Source organism: Drosophila biarmipes, chromosome 2L, assembly GCF_025231255.1.
Source record: "Drosophila biarmipes strain raj3 chromosome 2L, RU_DBia_V1.1, whole genome shotgun sequence".
NCBI lineage: Eukaryota > Metazoa > Arthropoda > Insecta > Diptera > Drosophilidae > Drosophila > Drosophila biarmipes.
In genome coordinates, this window is record NC_066612.1 from 2,074,497 (window position 1) to 2,097,467 (window position 22,971).

The 22,971-nt window shown below is 41.0% G+C and overlaps 3 protein-coding genes across 4 annotated transcripts; 1 reads left to right on the forward strand and 2 right to left on the reverse strand.

Annotated features, from left to right (window-relative positions):
* The first annotated feature begins 2,177 nt into the window (after positions 1–2,177).
* On the forward strand, positions 2,178–3,616 carry LOC108028994 (outer mitochondrial transmembrane helix translocase). The gene has a single exon (XM_017101036.3). The coding sequence runs from the start codon at positions 2,210–2,212 to the stop codon at positions 3,419–3,421; it is 1,212 nt and encodes a 403-aa protein (XP_016956525.1). The 5' UTR covers positions 2,178–2,209; the 3' UTR covers positions 3,422–3,616.
* A 5,543-nt stretch (positions 3,617–9,159) lies between these two features.
* LOC108028929 (transmembrane protease serine 12) lies at positions 9,160–11,861 on the reverse strand. Of its 2 annotated transcripts, XM_017100948.2 has the most exons (4): positions 11,669–11,861; positions 11,571–11,616; positions 11,345–11,505; positions 9,160–11,229 (listed from the first exon to the last, which is right to left on the reverse strand). In XM_017100948.2, exons 1-4 carry the CDS (start codon positions 11,859–11,861, stop codon positions 10,739–10,741), a joined length of 891 nt encoding a protein of 296 aa, XP_016956437.1. In that variant the 3' UTR covers positions 9,160–10,738. The 2 variants fall into 2 exon arrangements, with proteins under 2 accessions (XP_016956437.1, XP_050741419.1); XM_050885462.1 differs by lacking the exon at positions 11,571–11,616 and having other exon boundaries at positions 11,669–11,784.
* A 7,178-nt stretch (positions 11,862–19,039) lies between these two features.
* On the reverse strand, positions 19,040–20,375 carry LOC108028928 (chymotrypsin-like protease CTRL-1). Its single transcript, XM_017100947.3, has 4 exons — positions 20,121–20,375; positions 19,971–20,016; positions 19,733–19,908; positions 19,040–19,682 (listed from the first exon to the last, which is right to left on the reverse strand). Exons 1-4 carry the CDS (start codon positions 20,353–20,355, stop codon positions 19,081–19,083), a joined length of 1,059 nt encoding a protein of 352 aa, XP_016956436.1. The 5' UTR covers positions 20,356–20,375; the 3' UTR covers positions 19,040–19,080.
* Positions 20,376–22,971: the final 2,596 nt, after the last annotated feature.

Below are 22,971 nucleotides of genomic sequence, written 5' to 3' on the forward strand. Positions count from 1 at the left end.
AAGCTACAGCCTCTATTTTAATATGTTTCCATTAGTTCTCAAAGGAAATACCTAAGAAAACAATAAGCTAGAATGGCATTCAAACAGTTCACGGTTGGCCTTCTTGTCACATTTTTCCGAAATCCTTAAGAAGTTTGCAGGTAAAAGCGCTTTCAGTTTTTTCAACAATATAGGCACAGCACCAACAACAACGAATATAATTAAATTCTTCGTGTGTGCAGTAGAACGAGCGAACAAACTTGAAATTTCGCTAGGAAGAAAGAATTCGGCAAAGGACGAGGGATGACGAGAGCCGGCGGATAGTGAAAGGTACTGAGGAGCAGTGAAATCATGAAATATTGCGCAGCTGAAGTGATTTTTATGAACTCTTCAAAAGTAGCTCAGAGAAAGGCGCATAGACAGTGGGAGAAGTTGGGCCGTTTGTGCAACATAAAGGTTCCCGGCACGCTAACGAGCTTAAAGATGTAGCACAAAGTGCGCACTGAAATTGCATCCATAATGGCGCCCTAGGGGGTGGTAGAGTATAATGCTCCTTACAGCACCACCCCCCAAGTGCAACTAAGCATCCTCCCACTTACGGATGGAGGTGATTTCCATTGAAAGCTGCGCCCAAGTCTGGAAAATCCTGTTAGTGGCCAAAGGTCAAGAGCAGATCAGTTTTGAGGGCCCCAAAGAGAAGCCCATTTCGCTCTTTGGGATGAAGTCCCTTTTTTAGGTATTTCAAGAAATACACAAATAATTGGCTTTAATTTTTTGTTTAATATATTTTCAACACTTTAGTTAGTTTTAATAGTATGTATTTCATTTTATTTTTAGATTAATAAAATTAATACATTTTCTTGCATTAATCTACTTTTGATTACAGTTCTCTAATACAAAATAGTTTGAGCTACAAATTAGACTGCATTTTTAATCAGCACTCACACAAGTGAAAATGTCAGCTTAAAAAGCAAACAAGAGCTTGAGAAATACCAATTTTAGAGCGGCCAGAGACACCTGAACTGGGAATATGAAAACTATTGGAGTAAAACGACTGAGAAAGGGTGGGGCTGATCTACCTCCATTTGGCAGTAGCGAAAAACTTCAGCCAGACATTGTGTTGAGTAATTCTTTTGTAATGCGGAAGGAAGCTCAAAACAACACAGTGCACAGCGATTTCCTGGAGAGGGAACAGGGAGTTTTGGAAAAACTTTAAGACAAAGCTCAGAACTGACCCACGTGGGCGGGGAAAATTGGGCGGTAAAGGGGTTCGCAGATAAATTGCTGCAGTGTTTAGTTAATACTTCTGGCCGTCCTGCGCCTTGGCCTTCGTCCTCGGCTCCTGCCGCCTCCAATTCAGAAGATTTCAGTCGGAACTGCGAGGCAGCCTCGCAGCTCAGATACAAGGAACAAGGAACAGCAGCTGGCTGGACAAGTTTATCTTTTGTTACATTGACTTCCGCTAAAAGATACTAAACTAGAAAACATTCTTCTCCGCCTTCCATTCTCTGCCTTTCAGTTTTATTTGCCAACGTTTCTTACAGGTTAGCATCAAAATTCTGCAGGCAGGAGGAACGGGGCAGGCAGGAAAAGTTAAACAGAAATTAAAATCCAGCTGTACCTTCCACAGTGGTACATTTTTCATTTCAGAAATTAAAATATATAGTCGGCATAAGGATTTTGACAAAACAAATGTCTAAAATACTCATAATTTGAACTTACTTCTTCTAAAACTTTGACATCAATGGATCGGTAATTTAAATTCCGTTTGAATGATGAAGTTCATGAAGTAAGTTCAAATTATGAAGTATATTAAACTCTTGTTTTGTCAAAATACTTATGCCTACCAGTGTAATATTTATTCCTTACAAAAACCCACATTTTCCACTGTGGGTATATTTATTTTTGAATAAATGTTAGGCTTAATTTATTTTTTTGTAAAGAATTTATTATAAAATAATAAATATATGATTTCAAGATCTTTATAAAAGGTTCTATAGGTATGCAACATCGATATTAAACTCCTTTATGTGCTGCATACTTTAAGACGCCTGCAATTAATTTACAAAATATTAGAAAAAGGTAGGGTGTGATAGCACATCCACTATTTTAAAAGGTTTTTAGGTATTTGATATAAAAATCAAATGGACATCTTAGATAAAGAATACTCATAGCTTGAAAACCCGACAATATATTTTAATAATCGCAGGAGGCACTCAATCCCTTGGCAATGGGAATTTTCGATTTGACATTTTTATCTGATATTGGACTGCCGCTACAAATTGGAGTGTGGAAAATGGACTCGCCGGACTGTGGATCGCGTGGCCAAATCCTGGCCATGGTGGTGCGGGTGTGCGCAGTGACGGCTATTACCTACTACAGTGCCAAGTGGATGCTGGCTGCCCTGGATCCCAACAACAAGATGCGCAAGAAAGCCAAGCAGGTGGCGGAGCAGCAGTTGAGGAAGCTCAACTCCTCGGCGGCCCAGAAGTTCCGCACCCGCGATTTCAACGAGCACGAGGTGGTGATCGCTTCGCATCTGGTGACACCGGAGGACATCGATGTCACTTGGGCGGACATAGCTGGACTGGACGCGGTGATCCAGGAGATCAGGGAGACAGTGGTGCTGCCAGTTCGCCACCGGGAGCTCTTCCGTCGATCTCAACTCTGGCGGGCTCCCAAGGGAGTCCTTCTACATGGGCCCCCAGGATGTGGCAAGACCCTCATAGCCAAGGCCATTGCCAAGGATGCCGGGATGCGGTTCATCAACCTGGATGTGGCCGTGCTCACAGACAAGTGGTATGGCGAAAGCCAGAAGCTGGCCACTGCCGTCTTCACCCTGGCCCAGAAGATCCAGCCCTGCATTATTTTCATTGACGAAATCGAATCCTTCTTGAGGATGCGCGGCAGTGGAGACCACGAGGCCACCGCCATGATGAAGACGCAGTTCATGCTGCAGTGGGATGGCCTGATGAGCAGTGCCAACGTTTGTGTCCTCGTCCTGGGAGCGACCAACCGGCCGCAGGATCTGGACAAGGCCATTCTCCGCCGAATGCCAGCTCAATTTCACATAGGTGTGCCGCATGACAGACAGCGACAGGACATCCTCCGGCTGATCCTGCAGAGCGAGCAGCTGAATCCTTCGGTTAACCTCAAGGAACTGGCCCGGCTGACCCCTGGATTTTCGGGGTCCGATCTCCGGGAGCTGTGTCGCCACGCCTCCATGTACCGCATGCGTCTTTTTATGCGCGAAAATCTAAATATGGACGGGGCAGCCGGCGAGGGGGAGTTCCAAGGGGATTTCCAGTCCAAGGACCAGAGCCTACAGGACCTCCAACTGGAGATACACATGGACGACCTGCTGAAGTCGCTGACCGTCATGAAGGTGTCCAAGTTTCAGGCGCACAACGCCTTCGTCGAAAAGGATCTGGATTTGGACTGAGATCCTTGATAGAAATTTTAAATATCGATCGGTCTAAAGCCCGACAATAAAAGCTACATATGCTTTATCATCCTGTTACGGAAACAAATTGGCAGTATCCTCTTTTGTTTTTCTAAGAAGCTCTCTCTATGTATTCCACATATATTTGTGAAATATTTGACAATAAATCAAAGGTTACATTTTTTTATTAATCAATGAGATTGTATTGTAAAACATATCTATTAGATCTCTTTAGGTCCTATAAATCTTTTTTCTAAAACGGTTGCCATGGTGTTCCATATGTTTTAGCATGGGTTACAAAGGCCTTGGAAACAATGCTCTTATGCTAATATTTATGTCATCCAGTTTCTCGCCACCAGTTAATTTTCCTCGGCATTATCCTGGCTAGTTCTTTACGGTAGTACCCACTTTATAGCGCCCCAGCCCAACCTATCCAGTTAGTAACGCCCCACACTGTCGGCCCGACCAATATTTTTCACATTTCATGGCATCAAGAGTTTTTTCAGCCATGAAGAGCAGCGAGGAATCTGCAAAAAAAGACTGCAGCCAGGAGAGACTATGAAAGAACAGCAGCAGCACAGTGGCAACAAAAACTCAAAATAACAACGGCTACGACAGCAACAACAAAAAATCTTTTATGTAAAATTGAATATTCATAAGTTGTTTCACAGAAGCGGCAGAAGCCTAACTACGGGCCTCAGCCTCCGCCTCTGCCTCGTTTGCTCCTGCTATACCCTCGCGAATGGTCTTCTATTTTTTGTATAAATCTGAAATTCAGCATGGAACTTAATTAAAAAATGAAGTTATGAAAAGCGGTCTCTGATAATGAAGTGGAAATGTTTATTCTGGCATGTTTACCCGTTTTTCGGCAACCATTTCTTCTTTTAAATAAATATGGATTGAAAGTATCAAATTTTTGGGGAGAATACGATAGGGTTTATGAAACCTAAATTAATATCACATGACTTTATATATCTAGTATTTTTTAAATTCCATTTCGCAATATTTAAGATATTTTTGGTACCTTTGTATCTTTTTGTTTTATTTACTTATTTAAGGGTACTTAAAGATTCGGTTTTTGAAACGAAGAGCTTGTTACAGTTCGTTGCTGTTGTTGTTGCATTGGACGGGCAGTTGATTGTTTTTGTGTGTAGTTTTGTTTGGCTGAGTGAACCTGCAGACGCTTCCGTGCCACGCCCCCGCCTCGTCGCCCGCCCACACACACTTGCCCACGCGCATACACACATGCACTGGCAAAAGCTGCCGTTGTTTGCTATTTTGTCATGCAAATTGTATTTATTGCGGCCAAAAACCAACAACAACGGGAGCTGGGCGCTCGGAGATAGGGGGCGGAGACAACCCCGCCACGCCCCCTTGTAATTGTTTGCTATTTGTCATTGTGTGCGTGCGTGGGTGGCAGTGGGTGGAAGTGGGTGTTGCGAGGGGGCACGTGTGTGTGTGCTCCATTGTAAACAAGAAAATTGACTGCCGTCGGCGGCCTGTAAACTTGGGAGCACATTTCCCGAATTCCCCGAATCGCTGTGCATTTCGCGAAATTCAAAGGTGCAAAGCTCCTTTCACTGCGATCCTATTTTATGATCCTAAAACTCAGAAGCAGCAATATGTAAGTGGCTTTATATAACAAATACACTAAAAACACTGAAGGTTTTGAGTTAATTTTTTTCTTTAATATAAGAAAAAATCGTTATCAGAAGTATATTTATATTTTTTTCCATTTCTTAATTTTGGAAGAATACGTTTACGTGTACGTTATAAAAATAATTCTTACTCATCGCCGTTCAATGTTTTATTTTTTTGCTCGACAAGCTCCATTGTTGATAATATAAAAGAGAGAGCTTCGATCGAACGACAGTAGTGAAATGAAAGCAAAAGCGTTCGCAATGTCAACCTTAATCAGTCTTATATTATTTATATTTCCCTTTCCCGTATTAAACCAATTTCTCGATGGAGAGTGTGGGACTCATCCCATTGGCCACATAGCGAATAGTGCCCTGGATTGCCTTTCTGCACACTACCGACTACATTTTCGTATGCGTAGAAACGCTGATCTCTCGCAGTATTTTTTAATTTATATTGAGAACCTAATCAAGATTTTTTACCTACTTTCCTTAATATTTTAGAACTCATACTGTGGGTGAGTTTTGGGTTTTGAGTTTTGAGGGTATGGCGGTATTACGGCGAAGATCAAATTCCACCGGTTCAAAGGCCCCCGACTAAGGATCGAGCACCGAATTGGGATTCTATAAGTGAGGACTTGGATCAACTAAGATATGGAGTTTGAGCTGTAGGCATAAACTTAGTAATAGTGATATTGTCGTATTTACTTAAGTATCTCAGATAATATTTGTAACTTTTGCTTAAGGCCAAAATATTCTCGAAAACGTCTCCTAGGATGAACTGATTAGTAGGCTAATTTGATAGTCGGAATTACGACTATATTGCGGCCGTTTTCCTAGACGGTTTTATGTAAATCGCTGTCATAAAATCCCAGCCAGCTGTGGCCCTTTTACAACTGTCTGCTAGAAGGCATAATTGAGCCAGGGGAAACTTTACGAGAAAGGATTTCAGCAGCCAACAACCCACTTATTTATATGCTGTTTCAGAGTCATATAAAACTTCAAGCTCTCAGTCGATAAATTTTAATGAGGCACTATGTTAAGTGATTCAGAGGCAGGAAATTAGAGAGTATTATACTAATTAAAATAGGCTAAGTTTCAATGCACTGCAGAGTGTATGTGGCAATTGAATTTAGTGTCCCGAATGTGAAAATGTTTCCCCCCTTTTTTGGTTTTTGGTTTATCATTTTATTTAAATATTAATCTCATAAGCCCTTCAGTTGGCTATTTCAATTAAAATGTGCACTTTTGCAAGCCACTTGACAATTTACACACTCTTTAAATGACAATTTCTTTGCCCGCCCGTTGATAAACTGCATAATTTATGTAATTTGCCTCACCAACAGACACACTCACGAGCTCTTATTGATGACAATTATTTGAAATACTTTTAAGTGAGTGGGCAAAAGTTTATTGAATTAATAATTAACTGCAATGCGTAATACAAAATTTATTTTATTGCTGTCATCAAGTGGCTGGGCGGAGCCGAGCCCCTGTGCATCGTTAAATTATTTTAGTTGCATTCATAATTTAATTGATTTAAATGGAAATAGCGATTTCTCTGTCAATTATCGCACCCCCTCTAGTACACTGGCCCTGGAAATGTGCTAGCTTAGAATAATTGATGGCATTTGATATTAATTACACTTCACAATCCAACTTGAACACTAATTGTAAATTGCACATCCTATTTTTTGCCGCCGCATTCCGGCAGTTCTCGAGGCTTTAACTAATTTCATTATTATGCATTAATCATGCACCGCATGTTAATAAATATTAATGTCCTTCGGCCAGCCAGCAAACTGCCAATTTTAGCCCATAAAATTTCCGGCAATTTTTGCATAAAAGTGTACTGATTTATGGTGTTGCCCAACAGAAAAAGCAGACAAGTTCATTCAGTGAGTGGGTTGTAAAAAATCATGCACAAATAGCAATTAATTATCTAGTAATGAAACGAAATTGTTTCGCTGGCGTTGAAACGGCCTATCCATACCCTGAACACGATTTAAGGCTGCAGTGAAAATATAAAATACGAACGGATTTAGTTTTTAAACCGAATTAATCTGGGAAATATTTTAAGGGTAGTGAATGTGAGCAAGTGCTTTAAAATTCTTAAGAGGTACGCAAATTATTAATAGAAGCGCTCTCCTGTAGCAAATCTTTTTAAATTGTAAACAGTACCTTTTGCGCTTCAGAAGAGTATCATTTTGGTGGTTCTTTTGGCCATTTGTTGCATTCGGTACAATACTTGCTGTATCAGTCATTAAACGCATCTGTGTGACTGGAAAAAATGGTGGAAAAAACTATAAAACTCCTTTGTGAGGACACAAAAAATGAGAGGCAGTGGGAGGAGGAAAGGGATCCACAGGAGTGCAGTCTTCAGTCTTTTAAGGGAAATGGCAAAAACTGTGCTTCTGCCCATGACCATTTCTATTTCCTTTGGCCATTTCTAAAATTTGCATTTTTCATGCCACAATGTATAAAATTCATATTTATAAATCTTTTAACTGCACACACCACACCAAACACAAAATGGGACACATCAAAAAGCCAAAGCACAGACAGAAGTAAAAATGTGGAAATAGGAAATGAAAATGAAAAAAATAAATAAAAACCAAATGCCGTCACGTTGGGGTACAACGACTAAAAAATATACTCTTTCCCAAAAATATTTTAGAAGTACACCATTGTTCAAAAATAAATAAAAATATATTTCTTGATTCTGAGTGAAATTAATATTACTTAAATGATTCCGTTTCACAGGGTTCTTATAGTTTATGATGTGGTTATAAAATATGTGACTTATTCTTGGCATATTTGTGATTTTTAGTAAAAGAACCTGAGAAGTGTATCCGAGAAAGTGAAATAAAAACAAGACAAGTCCATTCACACTCGCCGCACAAAAAGGAACAACACCAAAAGGGGAGATATAAAAATGTGTTGCAAGTCAGAAGTGAATGAATGAATGAATGTGAATGAATATGACTTTGCCACACCGAGCAGAACACAATAAAAATGTTAGGACCTCGCCGGCCAGTGGGTGGCGAGCTCGGGCGGAAACCGAGGGCCAGGAAGCGGAAGAGAAAGCGGGGGAGACCGGAAGTGGAGCGCACGGAATGAGACACCGCTGCACGGCGCTGTGATTTTTCATTTGGAGCGATTTTCCTTGGGCTTCCTTGGGCAACAGTTGTGGCCAAAAGTGGGAAACTGAGCGCGTGCGGCATGCAACTGCAAAGTGACCATGCGACCACGTCTGCTGCATGTATTAAAAAAATTGCTTAGCCTTTCAGCCTCTCACTGCTGCATGTATAAGGGATCCCCTTATTTTTGGCCTTTGAATAATAAACGAGTCCTGGCCTTTCTTGGCATTTCACTTTATATACTCTTGCAGGGGTTTTCAAAATGGAAATAAAGCATTTTTAATATATACATTTTATTTATACATTTTGCTAAAAAAATTAAAATTTTAAATTAATTTTATAAGAAGGCTTTAACTGGGACTTTATTTTAAGTGTTCCCTTATTTGTTTACTCAGGGATACTATGCACAAATTGTATTCATTTGAAATTCATAACATTTTTATTAGTAGCGAGAGGCAGCTTGCTCGAATTTCGTAGCACACTTTGCAGCGCACGCCACCTTTTATTTGCCTCCGATTGCGAAAGTAAGCATCTCCGGCGTTGCTATTTTAATTTTAGCCTGCCACGCGTTTGCAGAAATTAGCGTGATGCACTCCCCAGTCCCATTTGCGCGTGCAACCTCCCCGGCACTCAGATACATTTAACTTTCGGTCTACGTTCGAGGCGTTGACGCTGCATTTTTCCCTGCACGCCTAAGAACTTTTCTGCGCCAAAGTTCCTCAAATAAAATGCTGGAAAGGAAGTTTGGCACGGAGGCTGCAAGTCAAGAAGGAGCCTCTCATCAACTTTGCCTGGCTGGCACGAAATTTTTCAACACAGGAAATAATATTTGAAATAATAATAATTTTAATTATTATTTATTTGTAATCCAATAATGAATGTTTCCTTTACAAATGTTTATAATTCTCTATTAGAAATCCAATGTTATTTCTATTAAAAAGTTAAGAAATTTTATTGCTCTGATGGGGATATCTTTTTTTTGCATTCAAATTATTTAATGTAAAATCACCCTACGGACTCTTCTCACCGTAAAAAAGGGTTCTATATTGGTAACCCCCGATTTCTCTCTGTGCAGGATGTAGAAAGCTGCTGATGACTATCTCTGCTCGTTGGTGCCGTCTACCTGTCGCTGGCATTCTAATTAGCGCTGACTCGACCCACCTGCTCCCTTTCCCGTGAACTTTGACTTCTTGGGCCGATCATGGAGCGCTTCGTTAGTCGCGTGCGTGTGACATTGTGTACATGAAACAATTATGCAACATTTACGCGCAACTCATAAAAATGTTCGTAGGTGCTCATGTGCAGCAGCAAAGCTTTCAGTGCCTCAGCAGGAAAAATTAGACTGAATCGCGCAGCAAATATGTATCACAGGCAACTAATTTAGTCAACATGAGTCTTTTACTAATGGAAACTATGCTGCTATGTTGTCATAAGGAAATTCTGCTTGGCATTCATAGATTTGTATGTATGCCTTACATTTTTCAAAATGAAACCTAGTTCAATAACCGACGTCCGTCTTAAACAGTTTCCCCAAAAATGATCAGCGAAAAGTTCAAACAAAACGAAATTAAGAATGAGTTGCATAAAGGCGAATGCCAAACGCGCGAAATCTTTTCCCCCAATCTCGAAACTCAGAATCTCCCACCACCGCCAATAACTGCCAGCCCAGCATAAAAATTTGCGCTGACTTCATTAAAAACAACACAAAAAATCTCAAACAGAAAAAATGGCAAGCAGAATGAATGAGTCTGGGCCACAGAGTGTAGAGAAAGAATGGCATCGATTGAGTTCAATTGGGGGGCATCGGATGGCGAGGAGGCAATTGTAAACTGGCCAGACCATGAGCTAAGCCAATAATCAAGGGGCAGGATGTCTGGCAGGTGGGCGGGGTGTCCAGGGGGCGGGCCGGCCTTGCGGTCCGGGAGGCGGCAGCTAATTTATTACGAGCATTTAACAAGCATACTCCCGGGGTCTCTCGGAGTCCGCTTTGATTTATTAGGTGTTTGGTTTAAAAAAAGCGAGGCAACGAAATGAAAAGCACAAGAGGACGGGCAGTGGAAGGCCCAGCGAAGGAACCAGGAACCAGAAACAAGGATCCAGGACCTAGGACTAAGAACCACGGACCAAGGAGCCGGACGGATGGGCAGGCTGCGAAATTCCGAAACACTAATGTGAATGTAATTTGTAGTTAATGTGCTGTCGGTTGGCATGTGGGCGGGCTCTTCGGCTATTCAGGCATTTTAATTGTTCAAACAAAATCGGGATTTGCCGGAAGTTCGGGGCCTTCCTACCTTTCGCAGCGCCACGCCACTTCAAGTGGACGCTTTCCATTTTTGAAGAGAGCAAAGCCCTAATTTTATGGTTCCCGCGGCATTTTGCACACCATTTCGGTGCCTTTGCTATATACTTTTCATGAATATTGATTAACTTACATGTAATTGCATACTAATTTATATGCTTTTTTAACTATATAGGGATGTAAATGGCATTAAGATCAAATCAATATTTGTAAGCAAATACCGTTTATATTAAAACAATCCTTAATCTTTCAGATGCGAATCCAAATTGGTATCATTTTCTTCTTGTTTCAGCTTTCCAGAGAGATCCCGAGAGTAAGGGGGCTCTTTAGTGTTTCCGTAATGCCGCCACACCCAAAGGATAAATTCGATGTGGCTCAGGACATCTGTGTAAATACTGGGCCTATTGCACCTTTGGTTTGTGGTGGCTATGCCGATCAGGACAAATCGGCTGTAATTTCTGTAAGATATCATGGCTCCCAGAGGAGAGCTACTGTCAACGTGGCACAGCTTTGATTCCGAGTCTCCGGCGCAGAACTGACTGCTCGAAATGCTGGTTCCATTTTCGGAGGTACATATTTCGGCGGGCTGGCGCCGAATGTCCTCAGTTCTAAATGCATCACTTTCATTTTTCACCATTGGCAAGCCCCATATAGCTCCAGTTAGAACCGGAATGGTATCTATATACCATCTCCAAGTGGTCCACCAAGTAATGCAGATGGGTTTGATGTGATCTACAGTAGATAAAGAACAAGGGTTAAATTGATATTAAATACTAATTTCCCTGTTAATAGAGTCAACATATTAAAAACACTTTTTCAATAGGGTATAGCAATAAAATGTATTCACCTGAGTACTTTACATCCGTTTCCAATCCTAGAATGGCAATGTCATTGTCATGGGTTTTCATATTGTAGAGAGGATGGACAAAGGTTTGGTTTACTTGATGCTCCGAAAGAATCGCGTAATTTTCACTGTCTGCTTCCATAAACTCTCCCAGGCGAGCTACTCTGCAAGTAAAACCAAGTAATTAAAAATTAATTTAGTCTATCTTTAGGTTAAGGAAGGCACTTGCAGCTGTTCGTTGGCCTTTGTGCAGTGCGCGGCAGTCAGTATTAATTCTGCAAGTTAAAATAATTTAATGAGTCGGAAAAGATGCATATATGGCCATACTTTGAGTGATAAGAGTTCCCCCGCAAACGAATATCAATTCGGTTGTGTGTAGATAAGCCATCCATGGACTCGAGATATTATGCGCAAGCTTTCCATTACTGAGAATTCCGCACTCCCCGTCGAGATATTGGGGTAATCCCGGTATGGGGAGAATAATCAGCAGTGCTGAGACTCCGATTACAGCTGGCTTCATTGCACTACTGCAGATCGATCGGATGGGGCTGTTCATTTAATAATGTCGACATTGCGGCTTATCAAGTTTTCAGTTCCGAGAAATGCAATGGATTAGCCAGAGCAAAAAATGAACCCTAATAGTATATACATTTGCTAGAATTTTATAAACTATTGAACTTGTTCTCTATAATATCTCCCGTATTTTAAAATAAGTAAGGCAGTATTCTTATCCCGAAAATTTGAATATAATTTAACCATATTATATAAATACCACCCAATAAAAATTCAAATGAAATGGTTATTTTTCCTTTGATATACTTTGTTTAAGTGGGATGTGCCCTTGTCTCGACCGTGATTAACCTCCAGGGAAGCCATTCACCCCGAGTTCCGCGTTCTTTCACCGTTCTTCCTCATTTCGATTTTTGTTTCACCGCCTTTTTATTGCTTGCAACTGCCTAATGTTAAATGTTAAATCGCATTGTTGAATTTCTGCTCCCTTTGTCGTTCCGCAGCGATGGCGCTCGCATCGCAAGCTCCTCCATCGGCGGCCATTAAAGGTCATAAATCACAACATAGCATAGAAATAAATCAACCCTTTATTATCAACACATCGCAATGTTTGTTATCGAAAGGGTTATTTATAGTTCTCCTGGGAGCGGAGGGCAGAAAGAATCGGGACGAGCCCTCCGGAATTCGTGAATATATATTCACCGGAATTAACTACGGCTCACAGATCGGGTTCAAGGTTGAAGTTCTGACCGAATTGCCTACTTATCGGCGAGTGTGTGTGTTGTGTGTGCTTTTTTGTATGTCCTGGCAAGCTCATTAAGCAAATCGCATTATTTGCTCATACGAATTCAAGTATCTTTCCAGTGCACTAAGCACACAGAACGCTCTGACAGCCCCACAAGGAGCTTCATTTGCCGGCAATTGAAAGCCTGAAAAGACACACTGGGGAGGAGCGAGGCTGCACATGGAAAATGAATACATCATTAGCTGCATAAAGTGTCCTTGCTGGCTTAAACGTACCCATGCACTGAGAACAATTATCGCTTAATCGAAAAATGCAAATGTTTTAAATTACTCAATAAAAAATACTTAGGGGTTGGACTTATAATTTAAACATTCAAATAGATTTTGATGTACCTTAAATATTTCGAAAAACTAAATTACTTAAAATATTTTAAATATATTGAATGGAATTTCCATAATTATTTTTACTGTAATATTTCTCTGTGTATACACCCGTATACACGTTTATACGAACGTGTACGGTAGCTGCAAGTGGACAAAGCCGTCTCTAACTGGCTGAAGAAGAGAAAACCCGAAAGCAGGACGAAAACATCAACGCTCCATGGCTACTTAAACGGCTCAGGCTTGAGGACTTATGCAACTTGTTAACTAATTACGTGCACAGCAGCATAAAGTGGCTTAAAACACACGCACCTTAGCCACTCGAGTATTGAATGGAGAGGGATTTTTCATAATGCCCTGACAATATCATCAAATTGAGTTCATAAGGCCGTATTGATACAGTTATGGAAATGCCTTGTAATCTCTCAAGGGTTGCTCAAGCTGAGAGTTCTGTTCTTGTGGTGATTCGAGCAATTCCAAGTTAATTGCAATCAAAGTATGAAGCCTTCAGCTTCGGCTTTGTGTTTACATAACACAGCTCATATAGTAAATTGTGTTGATCATGAAAGCCACTTACAAATTTGTTGGTACTTTTTAAATTATTTTTCCTATCATAATTAAAAGTTAATCGGAAATATTCAGCAAATGCTTTTGTGATACAATCTTCTAATTTATCTTTCTGTCATACTTCAGTAACGGATTTTTACTAAGGCCTCATCCCCTTCTCGGGAAATCATTGATTTTATTTTTCTACTTTTTAATGAAATGTTGAAATTATCTAATTTTGTGATGATTGAACGTCGTAAGTTAATTTCCTGTACGTTTCCTGATTAAATTTTGCCGCAGCACTAATTAAATTGGGGTGCTTTTTGACAAGAGCATCAAGCTATTCATTAATCTCATTTATATCACTAAAAAATGGTATTCAATTGAAGAATTTAATTAAATTTCAATCCCTTTAAAAAGACAACCCAAAAATCTTTAAGCACTGGCAAACAAATTTGTCTGGAGAGTAAAATCGAAATGGAATTAATCTAAAATAAAAAAACTTCGCAGACAATTGAAGGCAAAAAACAGGGGGACATAAAAAGCAGCTAAGGGTTCAAAGGAAGCCAGAAAGAGCAGAAAAAGAGTGATGAACCAAACAGCCATTCAATATAATAAATCACACCTTTGTCACACAATGCGAAAACGTATTTTTCCAATTAAGAGCCAAAGAACGTTTCACTGCAAATTACTTTAACCTTTCGTCGGCCATCGGGTCGCCGACATGTAATTAGTTGACAAAGGCGTTCGTGCCAGTTGTTTTTAGCTGGTTTGGGCCGGGTTTAATTGAATTTTTATCTCGGCCAGTTCGACTCCTTTCCCCGTGTGCCTCAAAGTGCAGACAGAGGGAATCGCAAATAAAAGATTTAATTTGGAAAAGGTCCGCAAGTCAAATGCTCTGCAAATCTATGCAAATTTATGGGGTTGTAGGGCTTTTTAAGGTAGTCGAAAAAATGTGGTCCTTGCCAATCCAAGTTACTAATTAAAGCAATGGTTTTCTAAACCCTTGACGTACTAAATATTATATATGAAAAAGGGTCAATAATTCTAATTTTACTTTTTCATAGCCCTTAAAAAATCATAAAATATAGAATATAGCAAACATATCTTTCTTCCAGATGTTTACCTAGTTGTGCAGACGAGAGGGCTTGCCTTGTGATAACAGAATGGCAATCATAAATTGCTGTTTTTATTTCAAAAGCAAGAAGGCCAGTTTTAATTGCCGTGAGCTTGGCGCATCCGACCCCGCCCAAATGCGCATATATTTGTCAACAATGTTGATTTTGCGACAAGCTCTTCTTTGTTTCGCATTTTGAAGCCATGCTCGGTGATTGTTGTTGGCTTTCGCGATGTCCTGCCACAGAATCGGGCAGGTGGTCAGAGGGTGGGGCGGGGCAGGTCCTGGGAGTGGCATCAAACCGCAGCAATGTCAACAGCATAAGCCGATTGCGTGGAATTTCGCCATTGTCCCCTTCGATCTCTCCCAGGGGATTGGCTGCTCGGCACAAAGTCAAATGATAAGTCAATTGTTTGGCTGGAAATTCCAGTTGCCACAGCAACACCGCCTCTGCTACTCAGAAAAATGTCGAAGAGGTTTCCTAGATTAGAAAGTACGAAAAATTTGGGATTTATAAATTCAAGAGCCATTTCTAGGCATTTTCTCGGCAGTTGCACAATTTAACAGATATTGAGTCACAAAAATGTTTACTTGTTTAAATTTCATATATTACCATGCTATATTTTAAGTGTGCAGCCATCCTCAAAATGGGAGCGGGAATAGAAGCCGTTGGAAAAAAATGCAACTAACTGCAGCTCTGGGTTTGGCTATTATTGGCCGCATTTAGTTTCGATTTGCGGCCAAAACGATCTAATTATTTATTATCCCCGCCCTGTTTGCTGACCATCCCTTCGAGTCGAGCGCGGTGGCTTTTATGGCCACCAATTGCGCTTAAGTGGGGAAAGCAGCAACTTTACGAGCCTTCCTCCAGTTGCTCCCACTCGAGCCACCTCCGGTTCAATTCAAATTGGCACGCAAGCCAACCGAAGTTATGAGTTTGGCCAAGAGAGGGGACTTGCTGGAAGAGGAGTGTGTGTGCCCCTACCGGATCCTGCTACCTTCAGATTTGCTCGGGGAAGTCTTGAGGAATCGGTACAACAAGTGTGCACGTTGGGGAGCAAACGCACAGCGACTTTTGGATACCCTGCAAAAATATTTATTAGTAACCGTATTTTGTATTACTAAGAAGACTAAGGTCACACTTGGTATTGATGTATTTGGAAATGCAACCCTGAAGAAGGATAAGCAGAAGGGAATTAAAAGCGATAAAAAACTGGATTGGTCATAAAATATATATTATTAGATCCCAACACCAGCCAGATTAAAATAAAAATTTTTTTCGCACCATAAGCCAAACCATTTCGAATGATTTGCGTAGCCTGCAAATCAACTTCCTGAACCTGAAATTCGTGTATACATCAGCACTTGAACGTCAAACATTTGCAGAACAAACAGTCGCCGTGGGAAATTATTAGAGACAAATAAATTAAATTTTATAGCTTGGGTGCGCTAACACGGAAGGAAGGGTGGAAGGAGCAGTCACGACAGGGTCCGAGGGCAGAGGTCGATGGAAGGATGGATCCCAATTTGATTGGCGATTGTTTGGGGGCAATTATAGATTTGGTTCGCTTGTTTTCTGGGCGCTTCGAGAGCCGGAGTGCCGGCCAATGGAGCTCTTATACATATTGACGTGCAGTTCTAGCTGGTTATCCCTCTCCAGCCAGGACAATGGGCACTTCAATTTCCTTCAGCTCCATTTATGGCTGAAACATGCAAACTAAAAGTTAAGTTTTGTGCGAACTCCGACCCGAGCGGAATAACAACAAAAGCCGCTCGACTCGATGGCGTTTAACAAAGTTATTGGCTTCCTCCCGCTCCCATCTGCATCTACGCTCCACTGCCGCATCCGCATCGTGGCGTTCTTGGCCATCATCAACACTCTGTCTGTCCCCGGGTTTCTTGCCACCTTTTGTTTTTTACAAGCACTTTGCAAATATTTATGGCTGAAAGCAGCGTAAACAATAAGCTCATAAACTGCAGCGACGACGTCTGCGTCACAGGACACAGAGACTGGACGCAGGACCCAGCGGGTAAATCGATTTTTAAAATGAATTATGTTTGCAGTTGTGCAATACGTATATATATTTATAGATACAACTGAAAGCAGCCAGGGAAAGATACGAAACCGGATATTGTGCATAACACTTTACATAAAGCACCGATTAAAAGATGTTCTGCAAGTTCCAGAAGGTATGTAAAAATGTAATATACGAAATATACAGTAAATATCAAGTTTTATATTTTTATTTTTTCCGGCAATAAAGGGAAAATTGCCTTCGGTCATTCATGAGCTTTTCATTTTACAATATGCCTGATATATTACCAAGTAAATTTCATGCAGTTTGCCCAGCACTCACGTGTCATGTGCCTTTTGTTGACTGCAAACCTCAAAAAAGAATGGTCGATGGCAAAGGACAGGCTCTGCCATTTATAAATTAGCTAAATATTTTGGCAGACTCTTCACACCCGACCCACGGCAGTCGCAACCTGCTGCTCCTGACCAAACAAAACGCATGCATATGCATTCAAAACTCTATTTGCTCAACATTTCGAGTGCAGAAATTGCGCCAGTACTGTCAGTTGTTGTTTCGCAAACATTTGCCAGGCAAGTGGAGTTCAGCTATGGAAATTAGAGTCTACATTGAAATTAGCAGGCGGCGCAGCGTAAACTATGTCCCTCAACTCAGAGGTAAACAGCAATGAAAGTCTGCGTATCAGTGATAAATATGTACACAAAGTTTGGAAGGGCAAATGGAAAATGGTCCAGCAACTAAAAGGAATATAAACAAATACCTTAGCATTATTATTGTTAATATCATTATTATATTTTTGCGTTTTTGTAGAATTTTAAGACTATTACGTTATATGATATGTTATATGATGCATTTTCTGACAACTGCAGCTCCATTGTTATCAAAAACTCTCTAGCCCAGGGCCGGACTCATCAATTAGATACTTTGAATTGACTGTTATCTGATTTTATATTTCTACACGCCTACATGGGATGTCTCCGCTTTTTCCGACAATTGTCGACTGCAAACTCTTGTAATCCTAATGAATCCAGCACCTATTTATTTTTCATTGTGGGAAATTGCGCAAATGCCAGGACAACATTTCGTTTTTGGGGCTCGAATGCCACGCATACCCGAAGCCACATGGCCTGACCATCGAACGAGTGCCAGTGTGTTCAATTGTTTAAATGTGCCGTAACAACAGTGCAAAAAAAGCACATACAACCGGAAAGAGAATCTGCGTAAATCACAACAAATTTTTATTACCCTTTCTAGGAAATTCTGGAACAAAAAAGCCCTTTAAAAAAATGTGAGGAACGAGATATATCCATGATAATACATTAAAGCTTTAGATACTAGAAAATATTAACCTTTTCGTTTTAATTTATAAAAAATGTTGTTACATTGTATTTTACTAACTGGAAAATATAGTACTTTAATATTATAAACTGAAGGTTTTCCCCTGATTCCACGTATATTATACATAAAAATACCTTGCTGAGGTCTATTATATTTCATTTCCTATCCCCCAGATAAACCAATGTATCTGCCCTGGTTCTAGGGCATCCAAAACAAGACAGATACCGATGTAGATTCACTCCTGGCTGTTGTTTGCATACATCAGTCTGAGCACGGGGAATAGGATGGGCCGAAGTGTGCAGGGTGGATGGCTGACAGATAGACAGTATTTGCTGCTATTTTGTTACTGCTTGTTACTGTTTCACATGAGGCTTTGTCTCTCATCAGTTTAATTAGTTGGCAATGCTTTTGCTTTGCTTTTTCCCCGCCCCCCGGCAGGCATTTCCATGCCACCCAGAAAAACAAAACAAAAGCTTAGCCGGAACAAAAATAATAATTGCTGTGTGCATTTTGTCCATGGCAGTACATAGAAAACTGATGTTCGGGCGCTGACATATGTCTGTATTTATTATTGATTTAAATATTTTATGACAAGACACAATATTTTTTCGGAAAATGTTTTTCTTCCCGTAGAAATTTGGCATCCTTGGAGGCAAGGGGTTTTGTATTTGTTTTTAAATCAAACACAGCTTTTTATGTTTAGATAATTTTAATAAATTATATTATATAATTTATATAATTTAAAAGTGGAAAATTTGATATTGAACTGGAAATTGCACTTGATATGGACCTGGTCTATAATGGATTCGCGAAAACTGATCGGACGATCAGTCGGGTATCTCCGATTTATAATGGCCACAACGCAGCTTATCAACGTCGATTCCAGGAAATGTTGTTGTGGAACATTTCTTAGTAAGAGATTCCATTGATTGTGAAGAAAATCTCTCTGCTATAAATGTTCAACACAAAAAACTGTACGGTGCCTTTTGGTGTAGAATTTTTTTGATCATAATAAAGTTAAAGTTGTAAAGCGGTTGTAAAGGGGAAATTTTATTGTAAATGAGTCAAAGCTACCATATGGAAAAATGGAAATACCCGCCAGGAGTCCACTGCGAGCTCCAATCCCAATGCGTTTCTTGGGTATTATCTGAATTATCAGAGCTATCAGAATCATAATCCTCGTAGGTCTGTTGTGGAATCTGCGTAGTGTGCCACCAAGTTGGGGCCTTCGTCGTTGTGGTTGTCGTTGCGACGGGCAGCCTTTGACCATTGCCGTACTGCCTCCATACCCGAAGTATAAAGTCGATGTGGCTCAGAATGTCCGTGAAGACACTGGCTTTCTGGCACTTTCTGTTCGTATAACTGGCTATGCCAATCTGAACGAAGCGCTGGCTGTTTTTGTATGGGACCATAGCCCCGATTGGGCCTCCAGAATCACCGTTGCACAGGTTGCTATCCCAGTTTCCAGCGCAGAATTGGCTGCCAGAGATGGTCAGGCCGATGAACTGAGTACATATCTCTGGGGGCTGTCGCCGGATGTCGAGGGTCCTCAGAGCATCACTGTCACTTTCCGCCTCGGTCTTGCCCCATCCAGTTCCGGTGAGCACATCGATGCTGTCGATGTACTTCCTCCATCTAGCGTCCCACACAATGCAAATGGGCCTTATGTTGTCTAAAATAGACTGTTATGAATTATATGTATTCCTGAATCTCAGTGCCCACCTCTGTAAATCACTCTTTTGGCTAGTCGGAGGATCGCAATATCGTTGGCATGAGTATTTGGATTGTACAGGCGGTGCCTGAAGCCCGCATCCACCATGTGCTCGGCTCGGAAGTTGCAGTAATATCCGACACACTCCTCACTTCGTGTTCTTTCATACTCACCCAGGCGGGCTACTCTGTGAAAAGTAGAGAAATCATTAAATGTTTGTTAATATGTAAAACTTTATTTATAACTTACAACTGCTGGTTGGCAATGAAGCAATGCGCTGCAGTAAGTACCAGTTCTGTTAAAGGAAAGAGATACCTTTACTATAAAAAAATGCCGTCAAAAACTATTCTCTCAAAAAATGCTTAATTAAAGTTTATACTTTTTCTTTATAATACAAACTGTTTGTGATCAGAGTTCCACCGCACACAAACAAATCCGTAGTTGAGTGCAGAAAAACCATCCAGGGGCTGGAGTTCTGCTTTGCAATGTGGCCATTGATGATGCGAGTCGCTATCTTCGGTACTGCTCGAATTCCACAGGCTGGGTCGAGAAACTGACTGGATCCGGGGAGCGGGAGCAGAATCACCAGAATAACGCCGGAGATTGCTGGAATTCCGATTACTGCGGTCTTCATTGCGCGAATGTCCGCCGATCGATTGGGAATCTCGGTTTTATAATTACAATAATTCTTATCAAGCCATTGATTACGGGTTCTCCGTAATCAAAAGTACACTATGATAACTGAGTTACTTATGTAAAATTAAAAAGCATTTACAGAATAAGAGCGACTTGCCACTTTAAGCATTTTACATTCGGACTATTGATATTATTGATATTATTGATTTTTGAGTATTCCACCTGCCCTTTTTCTAAGCAACTATAGGCGTTGCCTCCCCAAACACTTTCCCATTTTCATTTTAAAAGCGAAATGTACGAGAGGCAAAACGAGAAAAACCAAATTGGAAAATGCTAAAAAATACAAGCAAATGCATTCACAGACAAAAATGTGCATTTAATGGGTTGCAATTTCTAGCTTCAGTTCGGGGCAATTCAGAAATTGGCGCAGATTCGGTTTAACTGCCTCGTTAGTAAAGGCAGCGAAATATCTGGGAAGGAATGCTGAAAACGAAACCGCTCCCCTGCTCAAGCACCGCCGCACCACCCGCAGTCATCATCATCATCGGACTACCCATAGATTTATCGTTTTTATTCGCTGGAAATCACATTAGCCGAGCGTAAAACCAAGGAGCGAATAAAAATGGTTCGGCAACTGCGAAAGGAGAGTTCATGGTGGCACAGCTCAAGCTCAGGTCGAACAAGCCCCAATACAAGATACCTCACCGAAGTGCTGAGCCAGACAGGGTGCTCTTCGGACATCTATCATATTATATCAAATCAAACATCATATTTGGCGAATGAAAGGACAGGTTGTCATCAGTAGAAATACTTGAAAGACGTAAATTATCAATCCATTTTTTTTAGTACAAAAAATAGTACCCTGTCTACCAGTTAGATGCACTTTGCGTCTGGCTTAAAATCATTTAGAGAGGGAAAAAGGTAAAACCCGGTGCAGGGGTGCCAAGTGGGGTGTTCTGCGGTGGGGGGCGCTTAGCGTAGACAACGTCTAAAATAAAAAGTGCTTGAAATTATAGCTTTCAGGCGGCTTACCCGCTCCTCGGCTATCCAGCTGGCGTTCAACTCCGCCCAACCGCGCGAAGAAAGTGCAGACCTCTGTTGACTAAGTGGGCGAAAGTGGGGGAGGCATATGAAATATGAGTTAAGAAAATTGATGACAAACATTTCAACGGTTATTGCATAAAATTACCATAAAATATTGCATGCAAGTAGCTCTTTGTCTCTCTGCCTCCCTCCTTTTTTTTCAGCTCGTTATAAAAATTTTCCCATTGATTTCCAGTGAGGTAAAGGCCAGCATAATTGCAATTCGAGACGGCGAAAAGCGGAAAATGGGCCAAGGATTAAAGTTTGTTGTTTTAATAGGAAATAGGGCTTTAATCGCAATACTTGGTATGCAATTATTTAAGGCGATCTCAGAGCTCTCACAGCGATTGCATTTACACCAGTGAATAGTTGAGTAAAAGTATTTGTAAAAATTTAATTAAACATACCTCTTAATTGCAGGTATTCGACTTTTCCGGCTGCTCAGTTGCATTTCACCCACCATATCATCAGCTATTGTTCCGTACCGGGCATAATTAAAATTTATGAACAGCGGGCTGGGCTGGAATGCACTGCCGCCCCCTTCTGGGGCTGTGCGCCGGCCATGTCAAATTTATCACTCTACTCCTTCGGCGGCCACTATAAATTGTTGCCTTTTGCCGCTGAAGATGCTGGCTTTGGCATCCTTTTGGCCCGTCCTTCTTTGGGTCCTGGACAGCACCGCAGGCAACATTATTTGACGTAACCAAAGTAATTTTAATTTTCACCGCAGCACTCGCAAAACATCAGCGCCGGGCCGCCCCAGGGGGCAAGGGCAGGCGGCGGAGCCCACCAAGTGGCACTACAATGCACTCCACGGAGTCGGGGGCGGTGGCACTGTACTGTGGGTTGTGGAGGACTGCAAACTGCAAACCGGGGAGTCTGGTTACTTAAGCATATTGCAAATAGACTGCATAATGAGCTGCGTTTTGCTTTCCAAGACACTCAGGTGGAAATCGTGTGAACGAAGGCTAACGAGAAATGGCTGAAAACGCATTGAACCAAAAGCTGGCTGGGGCTCGCTTATAAAAGTGGGCTTTTGTGAAAGTGAAGAGTTGGAACGGAAATTATAAACAGGACTCTTTCTTTTTTAGCCATAAATAAAAGGGTTCAACCTTATCACCACGAGGTGGAACAATTCGTACACTGATATGGAACATTCCTTAAAAGCACTTAAAAATACTGCTAAGCTGCAGATACTAAGTGATGTTTTAAAAATCATTTGGATAAAATACATACCAAATCACTCCTAGAGATTTTCAGCATTCGGTATACACACATTTGCACTGACATAAACTTGCACAGAAATTTGCATAAATTTAGAATGTATTCTGTATTCAGTAACGCCATAATTTAATTTAGTACCGCAATCAAGTGGTTCAAGCCAAAATCGTTTATTTTTTGCGAGAAATGTTTGGAAATTCGAAATGACAAGCGAGGAGGGCAACAAACACACACGTCCGGATGGGATAGTCCTTCAATTTGGGTGATCTGCTCGTAAATTGGTAGCCAAGGCAAACTCTTTCCCTGTATT